The sequence below is a fragment of the Dromiciops gliroides genome, chromosome 1 (genome assembly GCF_019393635.1).
Source record: "Dromiciops gliroides isolate mDroGli1 chromosome 1, mDroGli1.pri, whole genome shotgun sequence".
NCBI classification, from domain to species: domain Eukaryota; kingdom Metazoa; phylum Chordata; class Mammalia; order Microbiotheria; family Microbiotheriidae; genus Dromiciops; species Dromiciops gliroides.
Genome location: NC_057861.1, coordinates 640885310 through 640906937, shown reverse-complemented (window position 1 = coordinate 640906937; position 21628 = coordinate 640885310). Strand labels below are relative to the sequence as shown.

Genomic DNA, 21628 nt, shown 5'->3' with positions numbered 1-21628 from the left:
CCCCACTGCATTTTGATAGACTGAGTAGACAGGTCTCAAAGAACCCAAATTAATTCTTCCATATAATTGCTTACTATAACAGAAGAGCATAATGACAGCAAAGTTTATTACCTCTCTTGCCCTTGGCAGAAATAAATAATTGCTATAAAATTAAACTCCAATGTTAATGTAAAAGACATTTCACAAGACTCCAAATAAAGTCTTTACTTTTATCTTCAAGGAAGTTATGCTCCACTAGAAAACAATGAGTATTTAAAATACTTCATTGACTCTTTGGCCAAAATAGACCATGGCTCCAATAAACTGAGCCTTGGGATTCAGATCTCTCTTTCCTCAAAAGGGAAGACCAGGAGAACACTATATCTATAGTCACATATCCTGTAGTCAGGTAAGTCTTTGATTGACTCCCTGCAGGTCCAGCTAAATTTACTCTGAGTCAAGCAAAGGATTGCTAGTGTGTTGGCCAATGAAGCCAGTCCTTATACAGTTGTTCTAGCTACAGTTGGGGGACTCAAGCAAATCAAGGTATTAATTTTCACAGTTCCCTAAGCCTATAAAGCCTATAGTATCATCTTCCCCTTTTAGTAACTTTCCTTTCAAGTTAAGCACAAATGTAATCTCTTCTATGAAATCTTCCTTGATCTTCAGCTTTCTTGTCCCAAGCAGTATTGACTTTTTCCTTCACATGTCATTTGTAGAATTTTGTTTTATACCCTAATATACTTATAATTGTTTTAAAAAATTATTTCTAAAAATTTAATGCTGAACAATACAACTAATTAAACTTGATAAGTATTTACATTTAAGTCAATTAATTTTTTAAAAAATCAATTAATTTTGGGGGCAGCTAGGTGGAGTAGTGGATAAAGCACCGGCCCTGGATTCAGGAGAACCTGAGTTCAAATCCGGCCTCAAACACTTGACACTAGCTGTGTGACCCTGGGCAAGTCACTTAACCCTCACTGCCCTGCAAAAAAAAAAATCAGTTAATTTTAATGTGTAAAATAGGCTAAGAACTCTTCTGTCATTGTACTCTATGTCTGTACTATGATTCCCCATTCCTTTTTATTTTTATTTATTATTTGTAGTGTGTAAATTCTTCTTCTGTCTTTGCTTTTTTTTTCCATTTTGCATTATTTCATAAAGATCTTTTCCATATTTCTTTATGCTCCTTGTAACTGATGATTTTAATTACACATTAGAATTGTGTTGCATTTTACTGCCTTTCTATGCTTACAGTGTATGCTTTATTATTTTTTAAATAAATAAATAAATAAATTTTGCGGGGCGGGGCAATGAGGATTAAGTGACTTGCCTAGGGTCACACAGCTAGTAAGTGTCAAGTGTCTGAGGCCGGATTTGAACTCAGGTCTTCCTGAATCCAGGGCCGGTGTTTTATCCACTTCATCACCTAGCTGCCCCTGTGTTGCATTTTAAATGCACTTCTCATATAATGTTTTATACTTTAATTATTTGTGTATATGTTTATTATCTGTGAGCTACCTGAGGGCAGAGATTCTTTCTTTAGACCAATGTTTTACACAAAATATCCATTTCCATATTGTTGAATAAAGGAATGGAATACATTAATATGTAGAATTATTGGTTCCTTTTATCATTGAATTAAAAAAAATTTTTTTTTCTTTTTGGTGAGGCAATTGGGGTTAAGTGACTTGCCCAGGGTCACAAAGCTAGTAAGTGTCAAAGTCAAATGTCTGAGGTCAGATTTGAACTCAGGTACTCCTGACTCCAGGGCTGGTGCTCTATCCACTGTGCCACCTAGCTGCCCCTATCTTTGAATTTTTTAAAAATGTCATCCTGACATTTAAAAGAAAAGCAAGAAATATTTCATTCTTGCACTTTTTTCCCCTTTAGGTTGACAAGTAAGAAAAAATGGCTCTCTCACTTAAAAGGTAAAAAAGGTAAAAGGGGATTTCTGGATCCCAAGATGGAAACCTGTGCCTATGTCATGCCATGCCATCTTTTTTTGTTTTTCCTGGTTGCTTGGAATAGTTTTTACTTGACCTGAGAATTTTGGATTTCATCATAAAGTTCCTGGGAGTTTTCATTCTGAGTTTCTTCCAGGAGGTGCTTGGGGATTTCTTTCTGTTCTTTACTTTGCCCTTTGATTCTAGTAGATCTGGATAATTTTCTCTGATGATTTCTTGAAACATGATATCTAGGCTCTTTTGGGGATGATGGAGGGTGGGTAGAGTAAGAGAACCTGGGAGGGGTTACAGCCCAGAGACTCCAACAGCTGTTGGAGACCAATCTGCATATTCATTAAGATTCTGGAGCAGAGGAAGGGGGGCAGAACAGGGATCAAGAAGCCAGTTTGCATTTAAACTGCTTAGAACCTCTTCTTGAAATCCTGCCTCAAGGCAGTGCAGGGGAATAGCCTAGATGGTTGTAGACTGAGCACCCTCTAGTGACAAAAGAGGATACTGAAACCTTTGGTGGAGACAATATCAGTCATTTACTAGAGAGGAACTAACCTTAGAATCCATGCTTTTGAATTGTGGTGCTGGAGAACACTTTTGAAAGTCCTTTGGACAGAGGAAGGAGGAAAGGAAGGGAGGGAGAAAAATTTGGAACTCAAAATCTTATAAAAACGAATGTGGAAAACTATATTTATATGTAACTAGAAAAAATAGTATTAAGATGAAAAAAAAAAAGAAAGTCCTTTGGACAGCAAGAAGGTCAAACCAGTTCAGTCCTTAAAGAAATCATTGGAAGGACAAATATTGATGTTGAAACTTAAATACGTTGGCCAAATATTGAAATAACAGGACTCATTAGAAAACACCCTGATATTGGGGAAGAGTGAAGGCAAAAGGATAAGGGGACAGCAGAGGATAAGATGGATAAATATTGTCATGGAAGCAATGAACCTGAGTTTGGACAGACAAGAGATAGTGGAGGATAGGAAGGCCTGGATCCGTGGGATCGTGAAGAATTGGACACAACTGAACAGCAATGTATGTCTCCCAAAGAATATACCTCTTAGTGGATAGTTCAAATATACTGGTTTGTTTTGTTTTGCGGGGCAATGAGGGTTAAGTGACTTGCACAGGGTCACACGGCTAGTAAGTGTCCAGTGTCTGAGGTCAAATTTCAACTCAGGTCCTCTTGAGTCCAGGGCCAGTGCTTTATCCACCTCACTACCTAGCTGCTCCACCAGATATACTGCTTTGTTGGATAATTAATGAAGACAACAGGCAAGCTGATTTGGACTGGACTGCAGGCCTCTAAGTAACACCAGTCTTCAGTGTTATGTGGGGGAAAACATAGAGGTCATGGGATATTTGGGACAAATTTTTCTTTAAATAATAAGGGTTTAATTCACTTTAGCACCCTTTCCCACTCAAATTTACTCATTCTCTCATTCATTCTATTCATATTGGAAAGGAAATATTAATTTCTTTAGTTATATAACAAAAGGCATCAGTACATTTATACCTTTTATTAAGGAGAGGCCATTTACTATACTTACAGCAGAACTTTTGAAACTCAGTTACCTCTTCCCCCCCAAATTCTCCAAACCAGAATTTTCAAAAGCTCCCCCAATGCCAGAAGGCGATTGATTGCATGAGAAAACACTGAAAAGGAATGCCCAGCAGCAATCAGCTAGTATTTCCTGAGTGTCACAGATATGTCTCCATTATAGGTGCTGAATTACTGACCTGAAGAAGAATATTAGGACTCTGGGTCACAGTTTTATATCTGCCACAATATTTACTTGCCCATCCTTTCAGATCTACCCTAGTTGCTAAAAGTTTAGAGCTGAAAAGGACCTTAGAAATCATCTCCTCTGATTCTTTGCTTTTTAGAGGTGTCTTCCTCTACAGATCATGGAGGAGAAATTACTTTCCCAAGATCACATACACAAAAAGGTTTGTTTTTTCTTTTTAACTAGAATTCAAATCCATGTCCTTGCACTCCAAATCCAGGATATTTTTCACCTTACCAATCTGAGAAAATGTTTGAAGAAGAAAGAGTTCTAGCAATAAAAAACTGTTTTTAGAATTGGCTACCCAGGAAGTTGCAGTGGGGCCTTTAAAGGAAGGTAGATCCTATTTAAGCTCAAGGAGAAGTCCATTTCACGTTGTAGAATTTATTTTATACAACTACTGCGTCACATAGATTTGTCTATGTTTCAACTAAAAATTAATATATTCCATACTTAGGTGAAATTAGCAATTTACTTAATCTGTGATTTCATTGATAGAGGGAATACCAAGTGAGAAGACTCTCTCCCAATGCAGATCAGCACTCTCTGCAATTTATAATCTTAGAGAGTTGCTTAGAGCACTGAGAAATGAAGTGACTTTTGCTCAGGGTCACAATGACAGAGGTGGTTCTTGAAACCAGATTTTTCTGGCTTTGAGGATAGTTCTCTACTCACTACATCAGGCTGTCCCTCACATATACATGTACATGTACATATTATATAGACATGTGTACACACATATACTATTAGTACATACTATATACACACCCTATATATAAACAGATACATCTATATTTGTGAACATATACATATGTACTGTTAATATGAATATATTGATCACCTGGATTTGATGGAGGTAACTTATTATAGAAGGGGAGTTTTATGAAACCCTGGATTAATAGGAGCAAAATGTGCTTCAACTGAACCCCAAACTTAACCTAGCAGATAAAAGATCCTATCTAGTGACTTCTTTTCCTTCAGGACAGTAAGTCCCTATCTTATGGTAACATCTGGGCATCCTCATCCTTGCCAAATCCTTTTTTGGAAACCTGTAGTCTTATGATGCTACTGTATTCCCTCCATACTTGTTATAACTGAAATTGTTAAACTGCTTTTTTGCTTCTGGGTTGATTTCTGTATCATACTATTGAAACTGACAACTCCCTGTAATCAGTTGACTAAAACCATATATGCCCTCAGAAATGGGGAGTCCCCCATGCTTCTCTCTTAGGAGGGAAATCTCCACATGATCATGTGTTTTGTTATCTTTCTTCTTGGGACAATAAAACATTAAATTGATATGTTTTTTTCTGTCTGTCTCTGATCTGTTTTCGTAGGAGGACAGGTATGATTTTTCTGTCTGTCTCTGATTTGTAGGAGAAATGAAACATTATTTCTCTGATCTGTTTGTAGGAGACAGGCAAATATATCATGTTCTCTGATCTTGTTCATTTAGGAGATATAAGATGTTGTAATTTCTCTGATCTGTTTATTAATTTGTAGGAGAGATTAAACATTATTTCTCTGATCTGTTTGTACAAGACAGGCAGATACCAAAGCTATATTTTAATATTCGACAATACACACATATATATGTGTGCACTAAGATTTTGGGGACACTGTGAGAGACACAGGTAGATAGGCAGAGAAGCAGACAAACGGACACATGTAACTAAATATGGAGGACAAAAATCTTTTCAGGAAGACATTTACTTTTCAGTGCTCTCTATAGATCTGGAAAGTAAAAAAAGAGGCATAGAAACCACAATTCTTCACAAATACAAACTCCACCCCACACCCCACCAGTTTTAGATCTAAAACTGTCCACGTAAATCAGTTGACGAGAAGCCCCAAGTAGTTTTTCTACCACACTAAGTTGCAGGTAAATTGCATATCTGCATCGGTGAAGCAAGTATTCACACCAGAAGTTCCCTACGCTAAAGAAATCACAGGTCTGATCCCTCCAATCTCCCTGCCCCCCCCCCCCCAAAGATAAGGAGTGAAAGGAAAATGAGAAGTAAGGAGCAACCATTTTTCTGAATTTAACACTGGACTTCACTAAAGTCACTATTTTCCTTTCTCATTCTTCCAAAGAAAAGTCACTGAGCCTCCCAAACTAAGCCACTTAGCAGGAGGCGTGCAGTGGTAGAATTGACGAAGAACGATGGTTCTGGACTCTGAGAACTGGGCTTTGAAAACCGTCTCTTACTGCCTCATTTTCCCCCTCTGTAAAAATAAAAGGGAAGACTGGATAATCTTGAAGTTGTCTTCTAGTTCTAAACCGTATGTGTCTGTGTGTGTGTGTTTGTGAGAGAGAGAGAGAGAGAGAGAGAGAGAGAGAGAGAGAGAGAGAGAGAGAGAGAGAGAGAGAGAGAGAGAGAGAATGTGTGTGTGTCTGTCTCTCTGTCTCTCTGGCTGGCTGGCTGTGTGTGTGCCCGCCCGCGCGAGTCTGGGACACGAGATGTAAAGAACCGAGAAGTTCGAGAGGTCTGGACTGCGGAGCAGAGAGCTGGGGAATGGGGGTGTGGGCTAAAAAGGGGAGGGAGGGGAGAGGATGAAGGGAAAGGGGGAGAGAGAGGGGGAGAGGGACCTGTTGCTCTGCGGGGTTGAGTAGGAGTGGGCAGGCTATAAAAAGTGGAAGAGGACAGCCCAGAGCAGAGGGAAGGCAGGGACAGGTAGCAGGACAAAGCGGACGGACGGACTAGCGGACCAGCGGACGGACTGAGCGCAGCGCTGCCTGAAGCTCGGGCGACCGCAGAAGTGAGCTAGAGGAAGAGAGGACCGCCGGCCGAAGTGACGGTTTACAACTGGGAGTGCGCCACCGGCCAGCGCAGGGATGCTGCTACGTCTGCTCTTTTCCCACCTGTTGGGGGCCTGGCTGCTGCTGAGTTTCTTCCCCGGAGAGCTCAGAGCCCAGAACGTCGGAGACATCCCGATGCAGCTGTGCGGCCGCGATTTCATCCGGGCCGTGATCTTCACCTGCGGAGGGTCCCGCTGGAAGAGGATTTCCATGACGGAACCAAAGCAGATGCTTGTCTCCCATAGCGATGGTAAGCGCCCAGGTCTGGGATCCGGGGATTTAGAGATGGAAGGGATTTTAGGAAGAGTGATTCCTATCCTGCTCTTACCCCACGTTCCGTTTTAGGAACTAGATCTAGATGTAGACCTGGAATTGACTTCAGTTCCCTCATTTTACAGATTAGGAAACTAAGGCCCAGGAAGTTTAAGTGACAGGTAGAAAGTGTTCAGAGGTGGGATTTGAACCCAGGTCCTCTGAATTAAAATCCAGTGCTTCATCCCCTGTACCATATTGGGAAGAGAATCATCCAATTTCACAACGTATGTAGCAGAGCTGGAATTCCAACCATTGACTTACGGGAAGCCCTAAGGAAAAGCCGAAATAGTTCCCCCACCCCCAGCCTGTCCCCCTTATTTATTTAGATCGAGAAGGCGCCTTAGATACCATGGAGTTTAAACCCCCCCTCCCCCCGCCTCTCTCTCTTTTTTGGGGGGTGAGGCAATTGGGGTTAAGTGACTTGTCCAAGGTCACACAGCTAGTAAGTGTTAAGTGTCTGAGGCCGGATTTGAACTCAGGTACTCCTGACTCCAGGGCCGGTGCTCTATCCACTGGGCCACCTAGCTGCCCCCGTACCCCTTATTTATTCTACAAATAGGTCAATAGTACAAGTACTATGGTAGCAAAGCCACGGAGTATGGTCACCGTTAACACCTGACCTCCAGCTAAATTCTTTTTCTTTTTCTTTTGGCGGGGCAGTGAGGGTTAAGTGACTTGCCCAGGGTCACACAGCTAGTAAGTGTCTGAGGGCAGATTTGAACTCAGGTTCTCCTGACTCTAGGTCCAGTACTTTATCTACTGCACCACCTAGCTGCCCCCTCCAGCTAAATTCTTGATCTAATTCACAGAGTGGGAAGGAGTCACCTTCCCTAGTTTCCTCACCCTCAAACTGCTTATGTGTTCTGGCAAAGATACTAGACAGAGCCCCCGTTAGAGGACAAGAAATAGCACCTTAGAGGCCATCTCCCATCTCTCAATTTGACATTTCTCTTCAAAATCATTCAGAGTTGTCTGATTTAACACCCATGTTTGACTTTAGAATCAAACCTTAGACTCCTCATACTCTAGAGCCAAAAATAACTGTAGAAGTCATCTAGTCAAGAATTCTCAAACATTTTTTGTGTGTCTTGGGCAGTTTTGTCTGTCTGGTAAATCCAATAGGTCCCTCCTCAAACTAATGGTTTTAAACATTAATGCATAAGATTAAAAGGAAACCATTATGTGTATTTGTGTATATATATATGTGTGTGTGTGTGTGTGTATACACATAATTATATATATGTATGTGTATACATACATACATATATATAATTATGTGTATATATTATACACACTCATATACAATAATATGTTATAACCGCCCCAGAGAGATACAAAGCAATAAGCTCTAGGGGTGAGGAGAGTCCATATGCATTAGAAGACTTGGCTGGGGGGGGGGCAGCTAAGTGGAGCAGTGGATAAAACACTGGCCCTGGATTCAGGAGGACCTGAGTTCAAATCAGGCCTCAGACACTTGACACTTATTAGCCGTGTGACCCTGGACAAGTCATATAATCCTCATTGCCCCACCAAAAAAAAAAAAAAAAAAAGATGACTTGGGGAAGTGTGTTTTGTTTTTTTCTACAATGTCTTTAACATAAGACTGGGCATCACTGGAAAATGATCTTTTTTCCATTTACTACCAATTTTGTTGGAACTCATCCTTTCTGACTGTCAAAGAACAACAGGGATAGGAGCAGAGACTGGACTTATGATGTCACTGGTATGAAAGGATAGTTCTCTCTCTCTCTCTCTCTCTCTCTCTCTCTCTCTCTCTCTCTCTCTCTCTCTCTATCCCTCTATCTCCATCTCTGTCTCAGTCTCTTTGCCTTTGCCTCTCTCTATCTTCCTACCCCCATGTCCACTGTGCCAGCTGTCTGGGAACTGGAAGGAGACACTTGACTAGATGAACTACAGCAGGACCCTTAAAGCTGTGCTTAGCCCTGGCTTTCCTTTTCTAACTTCAGGAAGAGCCCCTCGATCAGGGCAGGAATTTGAGGAATGGCTAGGTCTTTGTATGGGGAGAGCCTTGTGGAAAGGGGGTGAGACTTTTCAACTCAGATAAACCTGTAAAAAGTTTTTCTGCCTCCGATTACCAGTCTTACTATGCCCCCCCTTCCCACAGTGTAGGAGAGAGGAGGCAACTCAAAGAAAGCTTAACTTTTGAGATGAATGAAAAGCTCAAGAGACAGAGTTATTGGGTAATTAATAACCAATTTATTAATTAGGCTAGCTGATGGCCAGTAATTTCTCTCAGTAACCAGACACCTAATGGAGATATTAAATGATTTACTATACTGTTAGAAAAAGGGGTGCCCCTGACAGGTGAAAAATCAACTCTGATTGGTGAACAATTAATGAGGGGGTAGTCGTTCAAATGAGGAGGTAGGCTGAAAACCCTCAGCCCCTCCTGCTGAAAATGTGGCTTGATCTTGAGACTCAGTCACCTCCAGCAATCTGGACAAAGGGATCTATCTCTACCCACAGTGCTCTGGTTGGTTTTCTCCTTCATAAGCTGGATCACCCTAAACTCCAATAGGAAGGGGGAATCCCATTTAATGCTTTAGGACAGGAATGCACCTAGATTAGATTGTTTACTCCTTAAAGTATTCCTGTAGAATTTGGGCAATCTCATCTATCCACAATGCCCTTTAGAGGCTGAGTGATTTACACGGGTTGGTCCCTAAATGAGGAAATAGAGAGAAAAAATCCTTAATCCTTATTTAATAATTGGCTGTTAATATATAGAAAATAGTAATTTCTCTCACTTTTGTCCTTTTGAAATTATTTCACTTGATCCTCACAATAATACTATGATGTAGGTGGTATCCCCCAGTTTACAGATGAGGAAACTGAAAGAGTAACTTTCCAGAGTCAGTGTTTGAGGCAGGATTTGAACTCAGGTCTTCCTGACTCCAAGTCCAACACCCCATTCATTGAGCCACTAAGCAGCCCCTATGAATTCTGTCCTTAACAACTTAAAGAATGCATCAGATTTTTATAGATAATTATCATTCCTGATTTTTTTTTTGGTGAGGTAATTGGGGTTAAGTGACTTGCCCAGGGTCACACAGCTGGTAAGTGTTAAGTGTCTGAGGCTGGATTTGAACTCAGGTCCTCCTGAATCCAGGGCCAGTGCTCTATCCACTGTGCCACCTAGCTGCCCCCATTCCTGAAATTTTAAAGAAGCCTGTGTAGTTATATAAAACCGAAAAAGGAAGAAACCAGGAAATAAAGTCCTGTTAGCTTAACTTCCATATGCAACTAATGTCAATCATAAAAATACATTTTCTAATGCTTGATAGTATAGCTGGAAGGATGCAATATACACAGCACAAAGTTTTGGAAGAACATCTTTGCAGATTAATATTAATACATGTAAATTAATGTAATATAAACTGAATATTTAAGTAGTGAGTAGATAAACCAACACAATTCATTTTTAGAAGATTTACTAAGGAGATGAATTTTGATCCAGGCTTTGAAAACAATGAGATTTTGAATCAATGAATCACCAAAGAAACAAGGAGAGGGGAGCAAGCATTTAAATGCCTACTGAGTACCAGTCACTACATTAAGTACTGGGCAATACAAAAATGAAAATGAAGCAGTCCTTGCAGACACACTTATATTGAATACAAGCTTAGAATAATGCAAGGTAATTTTGGAAGCACGTGTACTAGCAGCAAAGGGGTGGCCAGGAAAAGCTTTATCTACACATATTTATACAAAAAGCTCAAGCTAAGTCTTGAAAGAAAATGGAGATTCCAAGAGGCAGAAGTGGAATAGAAGTGCATTGCAGGAATAAGGAATAGACCATGCAAAGGCATGGAGACTGAAGAGGAAGCATTATGTGCAAAGAACAGCAAGTAAGCTAGTAGGATTGAATCATAGACTGTGGAGAGAAGAAATAATTGAGAAGATTACAATGGTAGGAAGAGGTCAGGTTGTGGAGAGATTTAAATGCTACACAAAGGAGTTTCTATTTGATCCTATAAATACATAGGGAACCAATGAAGTTTATTGAGTGAAGAAGGTGATGTAGTGAGACTTTTACTTTCAGAAAATCATTTTAGTGGCTTTGTGAAAGATATATTGAACTGGGGAGAGGACTGAAGTAGGGAGACCAAATTGGAAGAGGATGAGATAGGTAGATATAGATAGGTGAGATAAGTTAGTGAAGAGTCTTAAATGTTGAACTGCAGAGTTATGGTTTGAAATCAGAGGTGTTAAGTCATTGTAAATTCTGGAGAAGAGGAGTGCTATGATGAAAATGGAGTAGGAGAAAGATTACTCTAGAAACTATGTAGGCTAGATTATCCAGGGATTATACTGCAGGCAGGGATACAAGGTAAGAAGTTATTGGGGGCAATCTAGGCACTGGCATCACCAGTCCAAATCCCACAGAAATATATTTGGCACAGAGATCAGTGGTTTATAGAGATTTTTTGATCTTCATCCACTTGCTTTTCCCTTTCTGGATGGTTAGATCAATTTTTTAAAAAAACAAATTCAACTTAGAAATACTAGAGGAAAGCATACCTTAGATTCAGACAAAGTAACATGAAAAGCATCAGTGATGTTTCACACTCCAAGAAAACAAAAAAGAAAAACATTTTCTCTACAGTTACTCCAAGTCTAAACAAATACATCTTATATGAGATTTCTCCAATATACTGAAGAAACAAGTTATCTTTGCAACATTTAGAAAGGCATCTGTGTGGAAGCTGGCAACATGAGCTCTTAGTGCAGCAGGACCAGAGACATTCATATAGCCTTGTGCAGGCAGAAGCCACTATGCCAAGAAGCTTAGTCCTGGCACCCCTTCCCAGGAAGCATGGCGGAGGGTGATCCAATATTAGAATATACGATGAGGTCCAGGGAGAAGGCACAGTAATCGCTATAATGGCATAAAAGATCATGCCCTTTTTTTTTTTTGAGGCAATTGGGGTTAAGTGACTTGCCCAGGGTCATACAGCTAGTAATTGTTAGGTGTCTGAGGCTGGATTTGAACTCAGGTCCTCCTGAATGCAGGGCGAGTACTTTATCCACTGCACCACCTAGCTGCCCCATAAAAGATCACTCTTGCTGATTAGTAATCCAAATGACCTGTTCCAAACAAAAGCCAATACAGAAAGTGATGAAGGATGATTGGAGCCCAAGAGAATCAATTTTGGTATTTGGTGGAACTGAGCCCTCATAATTTCAAACAACAATGCATCCAAACAAAATGGGGATATCTATGAAAAAAAACCCAACATAATCCTCTTTGTACCACTTGATAATATATCACTGAAATAATTTAATAAAAACTTTTCCCAACTGAAAGCAATCCAGTACAAGATACAAGAGATAGTATGCAGCCATTCTCCATTTAAAGCAGATCAAACTCTTTTGAGGGATTATGGATCTCTTTCAAAGAAATGATAGGCGACTTCTTTCAGAAGTCTCTGCAGCATTCTGGGGCTTAATGCAACCTCATCATCAACCACATAATCATTTTAAAAATAGTCACCCCCACCCAAAAAAAAAGGGGTATCAAAAGCTTCTAAGTAGGGGCAGCTAGGTGGTGCAGTGGATAGAGCACTAGCCCTGGATTCAGGAGGACCTGAGTTCAAATCCAGCCTCAGACACTTAACACTAGCTGGGTGACCCTGGGCAAGTCACTTAACCCCAATTGCCTTACTAAAAAAAAAAAAAAAAGGTCCGAAGTACCCAGAAAGAAAAGTGATAAGGAAAGAAAAGTTATTTCATTGTCATTTATATATTTTTTCAACTGAAGTAGAAGTTTTAGTTAGGATTTTATTCCTCATTTCTTATTTGTTGAGGTGTTTATTAAGTTGTGTGTGTTGTTTTGGTTGAGTTTGTTTTGGGTGGGGCAATGAGGGTTAAGTGACTTGCCCAGGGTCATACAGCTAGTAAGTGTCAAGTGTCTGAGGCCGGATTTGAACTCAGGTCTTCCTGAATCCAGGGCTGGTGCTTTATCCACTGTACCACTTAGCTGCTCCCGCCCCCCCCCATTAAATTTTAATAAAAATTAGAGGGAGAAAGTATTCTCAAATATGAGTGAGGGCCAGGAGGTAGCCTGAGAGAAGCAAATTCAAAATTTAAGGCAAATTTCCTGGGGGCATAGGGAGAATAGGATCTATACTGGGACAGACTGCACTTAGATAACTACACAAAGCTATTCAGACCCAAAATACTTGCAAGTGAGGCTTATGTCTTAAGAGAAAAAAAAAAGCTTGAATTTTTAACTACTCAATGTACCTGAATTTCTTACCTGTGCAGTCTATAGGGATAGGGGCCAGACCTGTGATTTCATTGCTTTAAGGAGGAAACTCTCCCAAGTACAAGCCTGCACCTTCTTTGCAGTTTATAGCAACTCCTCTAGAGTCCTGCTCATACAGTCAATAAATCAGAGGTGGAATCAGAACCCAGGTCTTCCTGACATCCATGGTCACTTTTTATCTGCTGTTACAATACTCTGCATCTCCTGTGGTTTATACACTTTCATAAATCCCTTCTACTTGTAAGGAAGTACATTTTTGTACTCAACTAACTCATCTGAGAGTGTGATGCTATTAACAATTTATTGAAGGAGGGATAGGCGAGATAAGCTAAGTCTTTGTTCTTCAAACCATAGCCAAAAGGCAAAGATCCCTAGGCATGAGCGTGTCAGTAATAAAAGTTCAGTTACTACAGACATAGAGCATTAGACTTTGAAACACCTTTCTTTACTGCTAACCTCACACAGAGTACAAAAAACATGCCTAGTTGTATCACTAAATTAAAGCCTGGCCTATTTTCTATCTTTTCCATGAGGCCTTTCCCAACCTTGCCAACTCTAAGTGATTCTTTTTTCCTCTCAGCTCCTATTGCACCTTCTTTTATACTTGTTATTTGGTGGTTAGCACGTGCTATCTATATTGTTATTTCTTTATTCTCTGCATCTGCCCTGTCTCCTCAACTCTACTGTAAAAAACAGTGGAGGGCAAAAAAGATATATTGTATCTCCCATCCCTAGTATAATGACTTGAATACAGTAGGTGCTCAATTAATGCTTATCATTGGTGCTTATGATGTTAGTGGAATGTAGGCATGAGTTTGGCCTATTTTTAACCAATTAATCAATATATAAATATTCATTAAGTGCTTACTGTATTCTAGGCACCTTTGTTAATACAAAGAATTGTACTCTCAAGAAGCTTACATTCTAGTAGGAGGAACTAGTGACTTTAAGACAGAGTGATTGTATATTGAGCGGAGAAATAGTCATATTGAATATGATTGTTTAAATATAATGGTATAAGTATGTAGCGGGTCGGGGGAGGCAATGCAAGTGGGGTATGTCTACTCCACATCGATTCCTTTTAAGAGGCAGAGGCAAGGTTAGAATAGCTATTGAAGATGCAATCTCTGCCAAAGCCACCAGATGGTGCACAGAGCTTAAACTGCTCCAGCTTCCTGCACCAGTGTGAGCAAGATTTAACCCCAGAAAAAAGTCCTTCTGCACAGGCGAGGATAGCCCAAAACCTCCAACTTTTCCTGTTAGAGCCCTGACCTGGGTTTCTCCCTTATTTAAGGGTATGAATATGCCCCAGGCTATAATCTATAACTTCCTTGGTTCATGCTCAGCTTCTGTCTCATTGGGATTCTAATCTTCCCAATTTGGGGGTTCATAGACTCAGATAGAAAGGCCCTCAGAAACGATCTAGTTCAAGTTTCTCATTTTACAGAGAAGGAAACTGAGGGCCAGGGAGATTAAGTAGTTCACCCTAGGTCACATAGGTGATAAGGGCCAGAACTAGGATTTGAACACAGATCTTTTCACTCCTGAGTCAGTATTCTTTCCATTATACCATGATACCTCTGCCCTTACATCTCTTTGATGGGCAATGAAAAATGAAAGGGAAAGTAAAGGGCTACCATGTTACAGTAGGATTTGAAATTTGAAACATGAATAGATGAATACAATAAGATGTCTCTAATTCAAACTAATTGGGGGGTGGGGAGCCCAGTCTGAATTAGTAAAACATCTGAATTATAAAGTATTACAAATAAAATATAGTTTCATTAAGTTAAAAGACAGTTAAAGTACTCTAATAGAATATTGCCTGGAAAAGGGCCTTCGGGGGCTAACTTTAATGACTAAATAAAAATGATTGTAATGAGCACAACTTTTAAAGTGCTTAAAACAGTTTTTCTTAGGCTTATATGCATTTCCATTACTAATCTGCTTGGGTGTGGGGGGGAAATCTTTTTTTTTTTAATAGAAAATAGAGGTGCAAATAGGCAGGTAGGTGTGGAGCACTGGGCCTGTAATTTTCCTGAGTTCAAATCTGGCCACAGACACTTACCAGCTGTGTGACCCTGGGCAAGTTACTTCAACCTGTTTGTCTCAGTTTCCTCATCTGTAAAATAAGCTGGAGGAGACAGCAAACCACTTCAGTATCTTTGGGATCATGAAGAGTTGGACATGACTGAGCAAAGGGGTATCGACTTAAGCCTAATTACTGATTCTTGCACATTCCAATTTAGTGGACCTCACATTAATGAAATTTTCTTGTGGTAAAAAAAATTTTTTTTTTAAATTTTTTATGAAATGATACTTTGAATTCACAACTGGATAGAACTCCATGGGAATATTTTGTTCCCTTCTAGAAACCAGAATTTATGTGAGATATTCTTGGAGAGGGCTCAGAAGAAAACAATGGACATGATGAAAGAATGGGAACATGAAGCCTACAAGTAAAAGCTTCAGAAATAAAAATTGTTTGACTTGGAGCAAAGTTGTATGGAAGGTTATTCAATTAGCTTTAAGCCTATTGTGAAGGATGGAAGATGGTTGTGTTTCATCTTTGTAAAAATAATGAGCTAAAGCTACAGCATAATAGATTTAGGTTAGATAGAAGGAAGAATTCTATGACAATGAAGTTTGAACATTGGAATGGATGACTGAGGAAAGCTGTGGAATCTTTCTTTAGAGGACTAATAAAAACCAGGATGGATTCACATTTGTCAGGGATGATTTAAGATCTGGGGTCAGGGGCAGCTGACTAAGGTATTTCTCTCTTGACTTTAAAAACCTATCCTTCCATGCCTGACCATTAGCCACTTGGATTTGGGTTGGAGAAGAAGAAAACAGTCACAGAGGACAGATCAAGAAGCCAGCCATGGAACTCCTTGGAAACTGGACTTGCTGCCATGCTATCTGGATGGGGTTGTTTTGGTCTCTCCTGTGTAGCAAACAGCCTGCTAGGCCCAAGTCAAGTCTGCAAGTGTTTATCAAGCATTTACTATTGTCAAAGCAATGGAGATACAAAAAAAGGCAAAGCCAATCTCTGATCTCAAGTAGCTCATAGTTTAATGGCAGACAACATGCATTTTATATATATTTATATAAAATGTGAAGTGACTATTGTGTAGTAGCAATTACATGAGGAGAAATTTAAGGGAAATAGGACTGCTTTCTCCTGAATGAACTTCCTGCATGAGGGCCTAGTAATGTGAGGCAGTACTCAGAATCCAGATTATATTCTAGAAAGAAAACCCAGTGCAGCTAATTCAGTTACCTATTGGGGCATTATTCAATATGCTGGATTGACTGTCGTTTATATATTTTTTCCCTCTTGGAAGTTTCCCTATGACTGACAAGCAAATCTGGCACCTTCTATTGATCTAGACACTCTGTGATTAGCAAGTGTGAACACATTAAAAAAAAATAAACAAAAACCCCAAGGTAGAATATAGTAAGCTATATAAGTGAAGGTAAAACTGAAACAAAATGTGAGGCTTTTTTTTTTTTAAGTGAGGCAATTGGGCTTAAGTGACTTGCCCAGAGTCACACAGCTAGTAAGTGTTAAGTGTCTGAGGCTGGATTTGAACTCAGGTACTCCTGACTCCAGGGCCAGTGCTCTATCCACTGTGCCACCTACCTGTCCCACAAAATGTGAGGCATTTGAGTACAGAGACTACTTCTTACAGATTTCTGTTTTCTACAGAACTTAATATAATGTCTACACTAGAGATTGCCAAGCTGCATGCCATGGTGCCTTCACGGGCACTGTTGTATATTTAAAATTCTTGACCTAACTATTTAATAAACACACTCTTAGGTATTTCTTTTGGTCTTAAAGAGGTCATGAAAAAACTGAGACACTAAGTATACCTGGAACAGAGAAAGGGTAGGATCCTTTGGCCTAAACAATAGGAGATGCCCAACAAATGTTTGCCAAATGATTGAATGAATAGACAACAAAATACATAACCCATTCAAAAAAGATAAAGGATTTGGAGACCAATATTTCACATTATCTTCACCATCAATACTCTTCATCAACATGGTTGATGGAATTATCTACAAACTCCTAGGGTGCACCTCATGTTATTATTTCTCCTTAAAAAAAAAAGAGAGTAATTTTGTATAGGCTGTTCCTGACTTTTTTTTTAAGTGAGGCAACTGGGGTTAAGTGACTTGCCCAGGGTCACACAGCTAGTAAGTGTTAAGTGTCTGAGGCCAGATTTTGAATTCAGGTCCTCCTGACTCCAGGGCTGGTGCTCTATCCACTGCACCACCTAGCTGCCCCTGTTCCTGACTTTTAAAAAGTACTCATTCAGAAAGCCAAATGAAACATAACATGAGGGAACTTGGGGAGGGGAGTTGTTAAGGGAAAGGCAGGAGGAGCTAGAAAAGGAGATGAATTGTACCAAGCGTGGTGGTGGTTGTTGTTTGTCCTTCTTTCTCAAAGAGGATCAATGACATCAGGAAGGTGATGTCTTGGCTTGCAAGTGAATTGCATTTCAGTGAGGTAGGGCTGTGCAAAATCATCAACCTCACTCTCTCCTCCAGTGTCATCTGAGTCCAGTGGCAAGACATAAGTAAAATTGGCTGGAGATGGCCTCAGATGCAGTAGGAGACTTTGGCCTTTTTAAGGTCTTTCCCAGGTCTCAGTTTTGTTTGGGGCAAGACCCATTCAGTGATTTAAGGTTAGGTAAGAAATGAGGCAAAAGATGGCTTAGTTTGCCTACTCCAAAAAAAAAAAAAATCAAACAAGGAGGGGAAGACCCCTCAGGGTTTCTGGGCAGAACAGAAACAACTGCTATTTATATTCACTCTGAGTAGACAGAAAGGAGGTGGGAGTGAGAAAGGAAGGAAGGAAAGAAGGAAGGAAGGAAAGAAAGAAAAAGAAAGGAAGGAAGGAAGGAAGGAAGGAAGGAAGGAAGGTAGGTAGGTAGGTAGGTAGCATTGCTCAAGTGAAACTGGCCAGTTGGGTCCCCAATGGGGCAACTGTACCAAGGGTACTATCGTCTATAGTACTTAAGGTGCCTAACTTACAATGAGACAAAATGTTGCTTATCTTGTTTTACTATTTTGTTTTTCTGGCTAACAAAAATGCTTCCCTCCTCCACTCTCCCCTCCTCTCCCCATTTAGGTTTTTAAAACTTTGATCGATTTGAAGTTGTTTTTCAGTTGTATCCAACTAGCTGTCATTTGGAATTTTCTTGGCAGAGATACTAGAGTAGTTTACTATTTCTTTTTCTAGCTCATTTTACAGATGAGGAACTGAGTCAAACAAGGCTTAAGTGACTTGCCCAAGATCATGCAGCTAATAAAATGTCTGAGGCCAGATTTGATCTCATGAAGACAAGTGTTTCTGGTTCCAAGCCCAGGACTCTATCCACTGCACCACCCAGTTGCTCCTTGACTGATTTAGGTCGATGTAAAAATGTTTCTTACTTCATGACTTTTTTTTCTCCCTCTCTCTAACTTAACAGAATCTTTTTCATTCCTTATTTAAACAGATGTGGAAAATGGAAAGTTGGATCTAGAGTTCATTCCTGGTTGGGAGGAGGGGCAGATTCCTCAGCTGAACGGAGGCTGGGATAAACTAAAGAAAAGACGAGGTCTACGTCACACTGACGACTCCACCTCCTCAATGGAAGAGTTCCTGATAGGTTCTGATGAAGTCAAGGAAGCTATTGAGAAAAACAAAAATGAAATCAAAGCCACCAATCCTTTGGAACAATATGACTTTATGTGGGGGATACATCCCCGGAAAAAGAGAGAGAAGCCCACTGGGATAGCACATTATTGTTGTCAGTCGGCTTGTACCAAAAGTGATATTGCTCGACTGTGCTGAGAGGATCTCTGCTTTAGACATGTATTCTCAGTGTCAAGTTCACTGGTGCCCCAGGCGGGCACAACATGTTGGATTAACATGAAAAATCACTTTAATTACTTTACCTTTTTGTCCCCCTGTGGTCTGAAAGAATTCAGTATTTTGTATGACTGAGGCTTTTAAAAAGGTTGTTAATTGTTAATCTCTTAAAGTAAACTATCCTCTCTCTTCTACTACCAGTACAGCTACATGAATTGCCTCTTCATTTTATTGCTATTTTGTTGTATTAAATAAAGCATTTACCACTTCAACCAAGTTTGTTAACTTATTCCATATAGTACCTAACCTCAGGCCATGTACTGATAAATAATAAATAGTTTTTAATGTTATAATCTTCTTAGGTCATATCTAGATAGATTAAATCAACTTGAGGTTTTTTTTTTCCAACCCATTCAGTGTTTTTTGACTGCTGTTATTAAATATTTCTGCATAATCTGATTGGTTATGGATATGATCCAGTTTAAACATTATAAAGGTTTCATATCTCAAATAAATTAAGGACTTTGTCAGATCTCTAAGAATACAAGTCATTTCCCAGTTGATAAATGGTCAAAGGATATAAACAGATATTTTCCCAGTGAAGAAATCAAAATAATTTATAGTCATATGAAAAAATGCTCTAAATTTTTTTGTGTGGAGCAATGAGAGTTAAGTGACTTGCCCAGGGTCACACAGCTAGTAAATGTCAAATATCTGAGGCTGGACTTCAACTCATGTCTTCCTGAATCCAGGGCCGGTGCTCTATCCACTGTGCCACCCAGCTGCCCATCTAAATAATTTTTTATTAGAGAAATGCAAATTAAAACAACCTTGAGATATCATTTTATACCTACTAGATTGGCTAAAATGATTGAAGGAGAAAGTGACAAATGTTGGAGGGGAATGGAAAAATTGAGACACTAATTCATTATTAATTTAGCAATTTTCCAAACCCATGTCCTTCATCTTATACAATCAGGGACATACAAATGGGCAAAAAAACCCCCAACCAACCATACACAGATTTGAGCAAGCATGTAACAATGGGGAAATCATGTGAATTTAATAAGGCTAAACCAGAACTCATTATCTTCTAAATCTATGCAAACTTCTTTATTTTTATACAGGGCACCACTATCCTTCTATTCCTTCTGGTTCACAACCTTGGAGTCAACCTCAATTCTTCACTCTCTCCCTCCTCCACCCTGTGTCCAATCTGTAGCAATGGCTTATCTGTGCTCATTTCCCTTCCTCCAAACATTTGGTCACTGTTCTAGCTTAGGCAATCTTTTATTTAGATTATTGTGATAGCCCCCAAACTGGACTCCCTTTTCCCATCTGTTCTTCATACAGCTGCCAAGATGATCTTCCTAAAATGCAAATTTGATTATGTCATTTCCCTGTTCCAGAACTTTCAGGTGTTCCTTATGACCTCTAGGATAAAATAGAAACTGTTCAGCTCCATATTTAAAACCGATTACAATTTGGCTCCAGCTTTTCATTCTGGACTTATTTTCCTTTACTCTACTTCATTCACCCTGTTCCCCAAATTCAGTGTGACCTCTCCTACCTTTCCCCAGGCTAGCCCTCCCATGCATAAACTGCACTTCTTTCTCCTCAGACTGGTACCCTGAAGGAAACACATGTAGTGTTTGTAGGAAAAGAGAAGCACAGCATTCAGCCCTTGGGAGGTGACATCCTCTAATCTTGTCAAGTTCTGTCAGAGATCACTTTCTCAGTGCTTTCTCCACCACCACCACCCTCCCCAACTCCAGAAAGTCAATTGTCCTTGAGAAACTTCAACAAATCTCATCTGGTACAAACCCAAGGGAACAAAAGAAATGGAGATAGATTCTTTTGTCTAGATCAGTGAAAAACTGATGAAATTAAACCTAGATGATGGACTTGGCCTTGAGCAACTTCAGGGAGGTTCTTTTGCATTCTTTTCCCTGATGTCATCTCTAGAATTCATTTTAATCTAGACCACCCTCAAAGTCATGTGAACTGACTCCAAAAAACTCCAAACAGCCATAAGACAACTCCTAGAGCAGCAGAACCCACAAAAAGATGGGCTGATATCTGATTCTAGCCAAAAACAGCTTAGAAGTTTAGCAGGAGGGGGCTGCTGTGCTAGTCTCGGAGTGGAGTCCAACCCCATGATTGTGCTGGCACAGATCCAGCCCCAGGAAGGCTGTGCCAGAAAAATTTACCCCTGAGCCTCCAAATCTCCTGCAGTGCCATTGTTGTCTGGAACTAAGCTCACAATCTAGTGAGAGGGCTGAACAGCTTGCTGGGGGGGAGACTACAGGGGTTTCTGCAGGAGCTAAGGGGTAATTTGTATGTCCTACCTGAGCAAGGAACCAGGAAGAAATCTTGAGTGGCAACAGCCTAGGTGGGGGGGGGGGGGGTGCGTAGGCTCATCAGAGTTAACCACAGCAAACAAAATCTTGTTGCCTGGTTAATTAGCAAGTTGGACTGGGGTTATTTACAGACCAGAGCATAGGCCAGGGGAGTGAAGAACCTGATCCTTCTTAAATCATACCACCTGGGACCCCCCTGAAACTTGGGACAGTGCAGCCTGGAAGCAGGGCCCCACTTTAAGAAGGAGTTAAAAGTCAAGTAAAA

General features: G+C 40.1%; 1 protein-coding gene across 1 annotated transcript; it reads left to right on the top strand.

The window, feature by feature from the left end:
• The first annotated feature begins 6566 nt into the window (after nt 1–6566).
• On the top strand, nt 6567–19090 carry LOC122733843 (prorelaxin-like). Its single transcript, XM_043974591.1, has 2 exons — nt 6567–6780; nt 18648–19090. The coding sequence occupies exons 1-2, from the start codon at nt 6567–6569 to the stop codon at nt 18983–18985; spliced, it is 552 nt and encodes a 183-aa protein (XP_043830526.1). The 3' UTR covers nt 18986–19090.
• Nucleotides 19091–21628: the final 2538 nt, after the last annotated feature.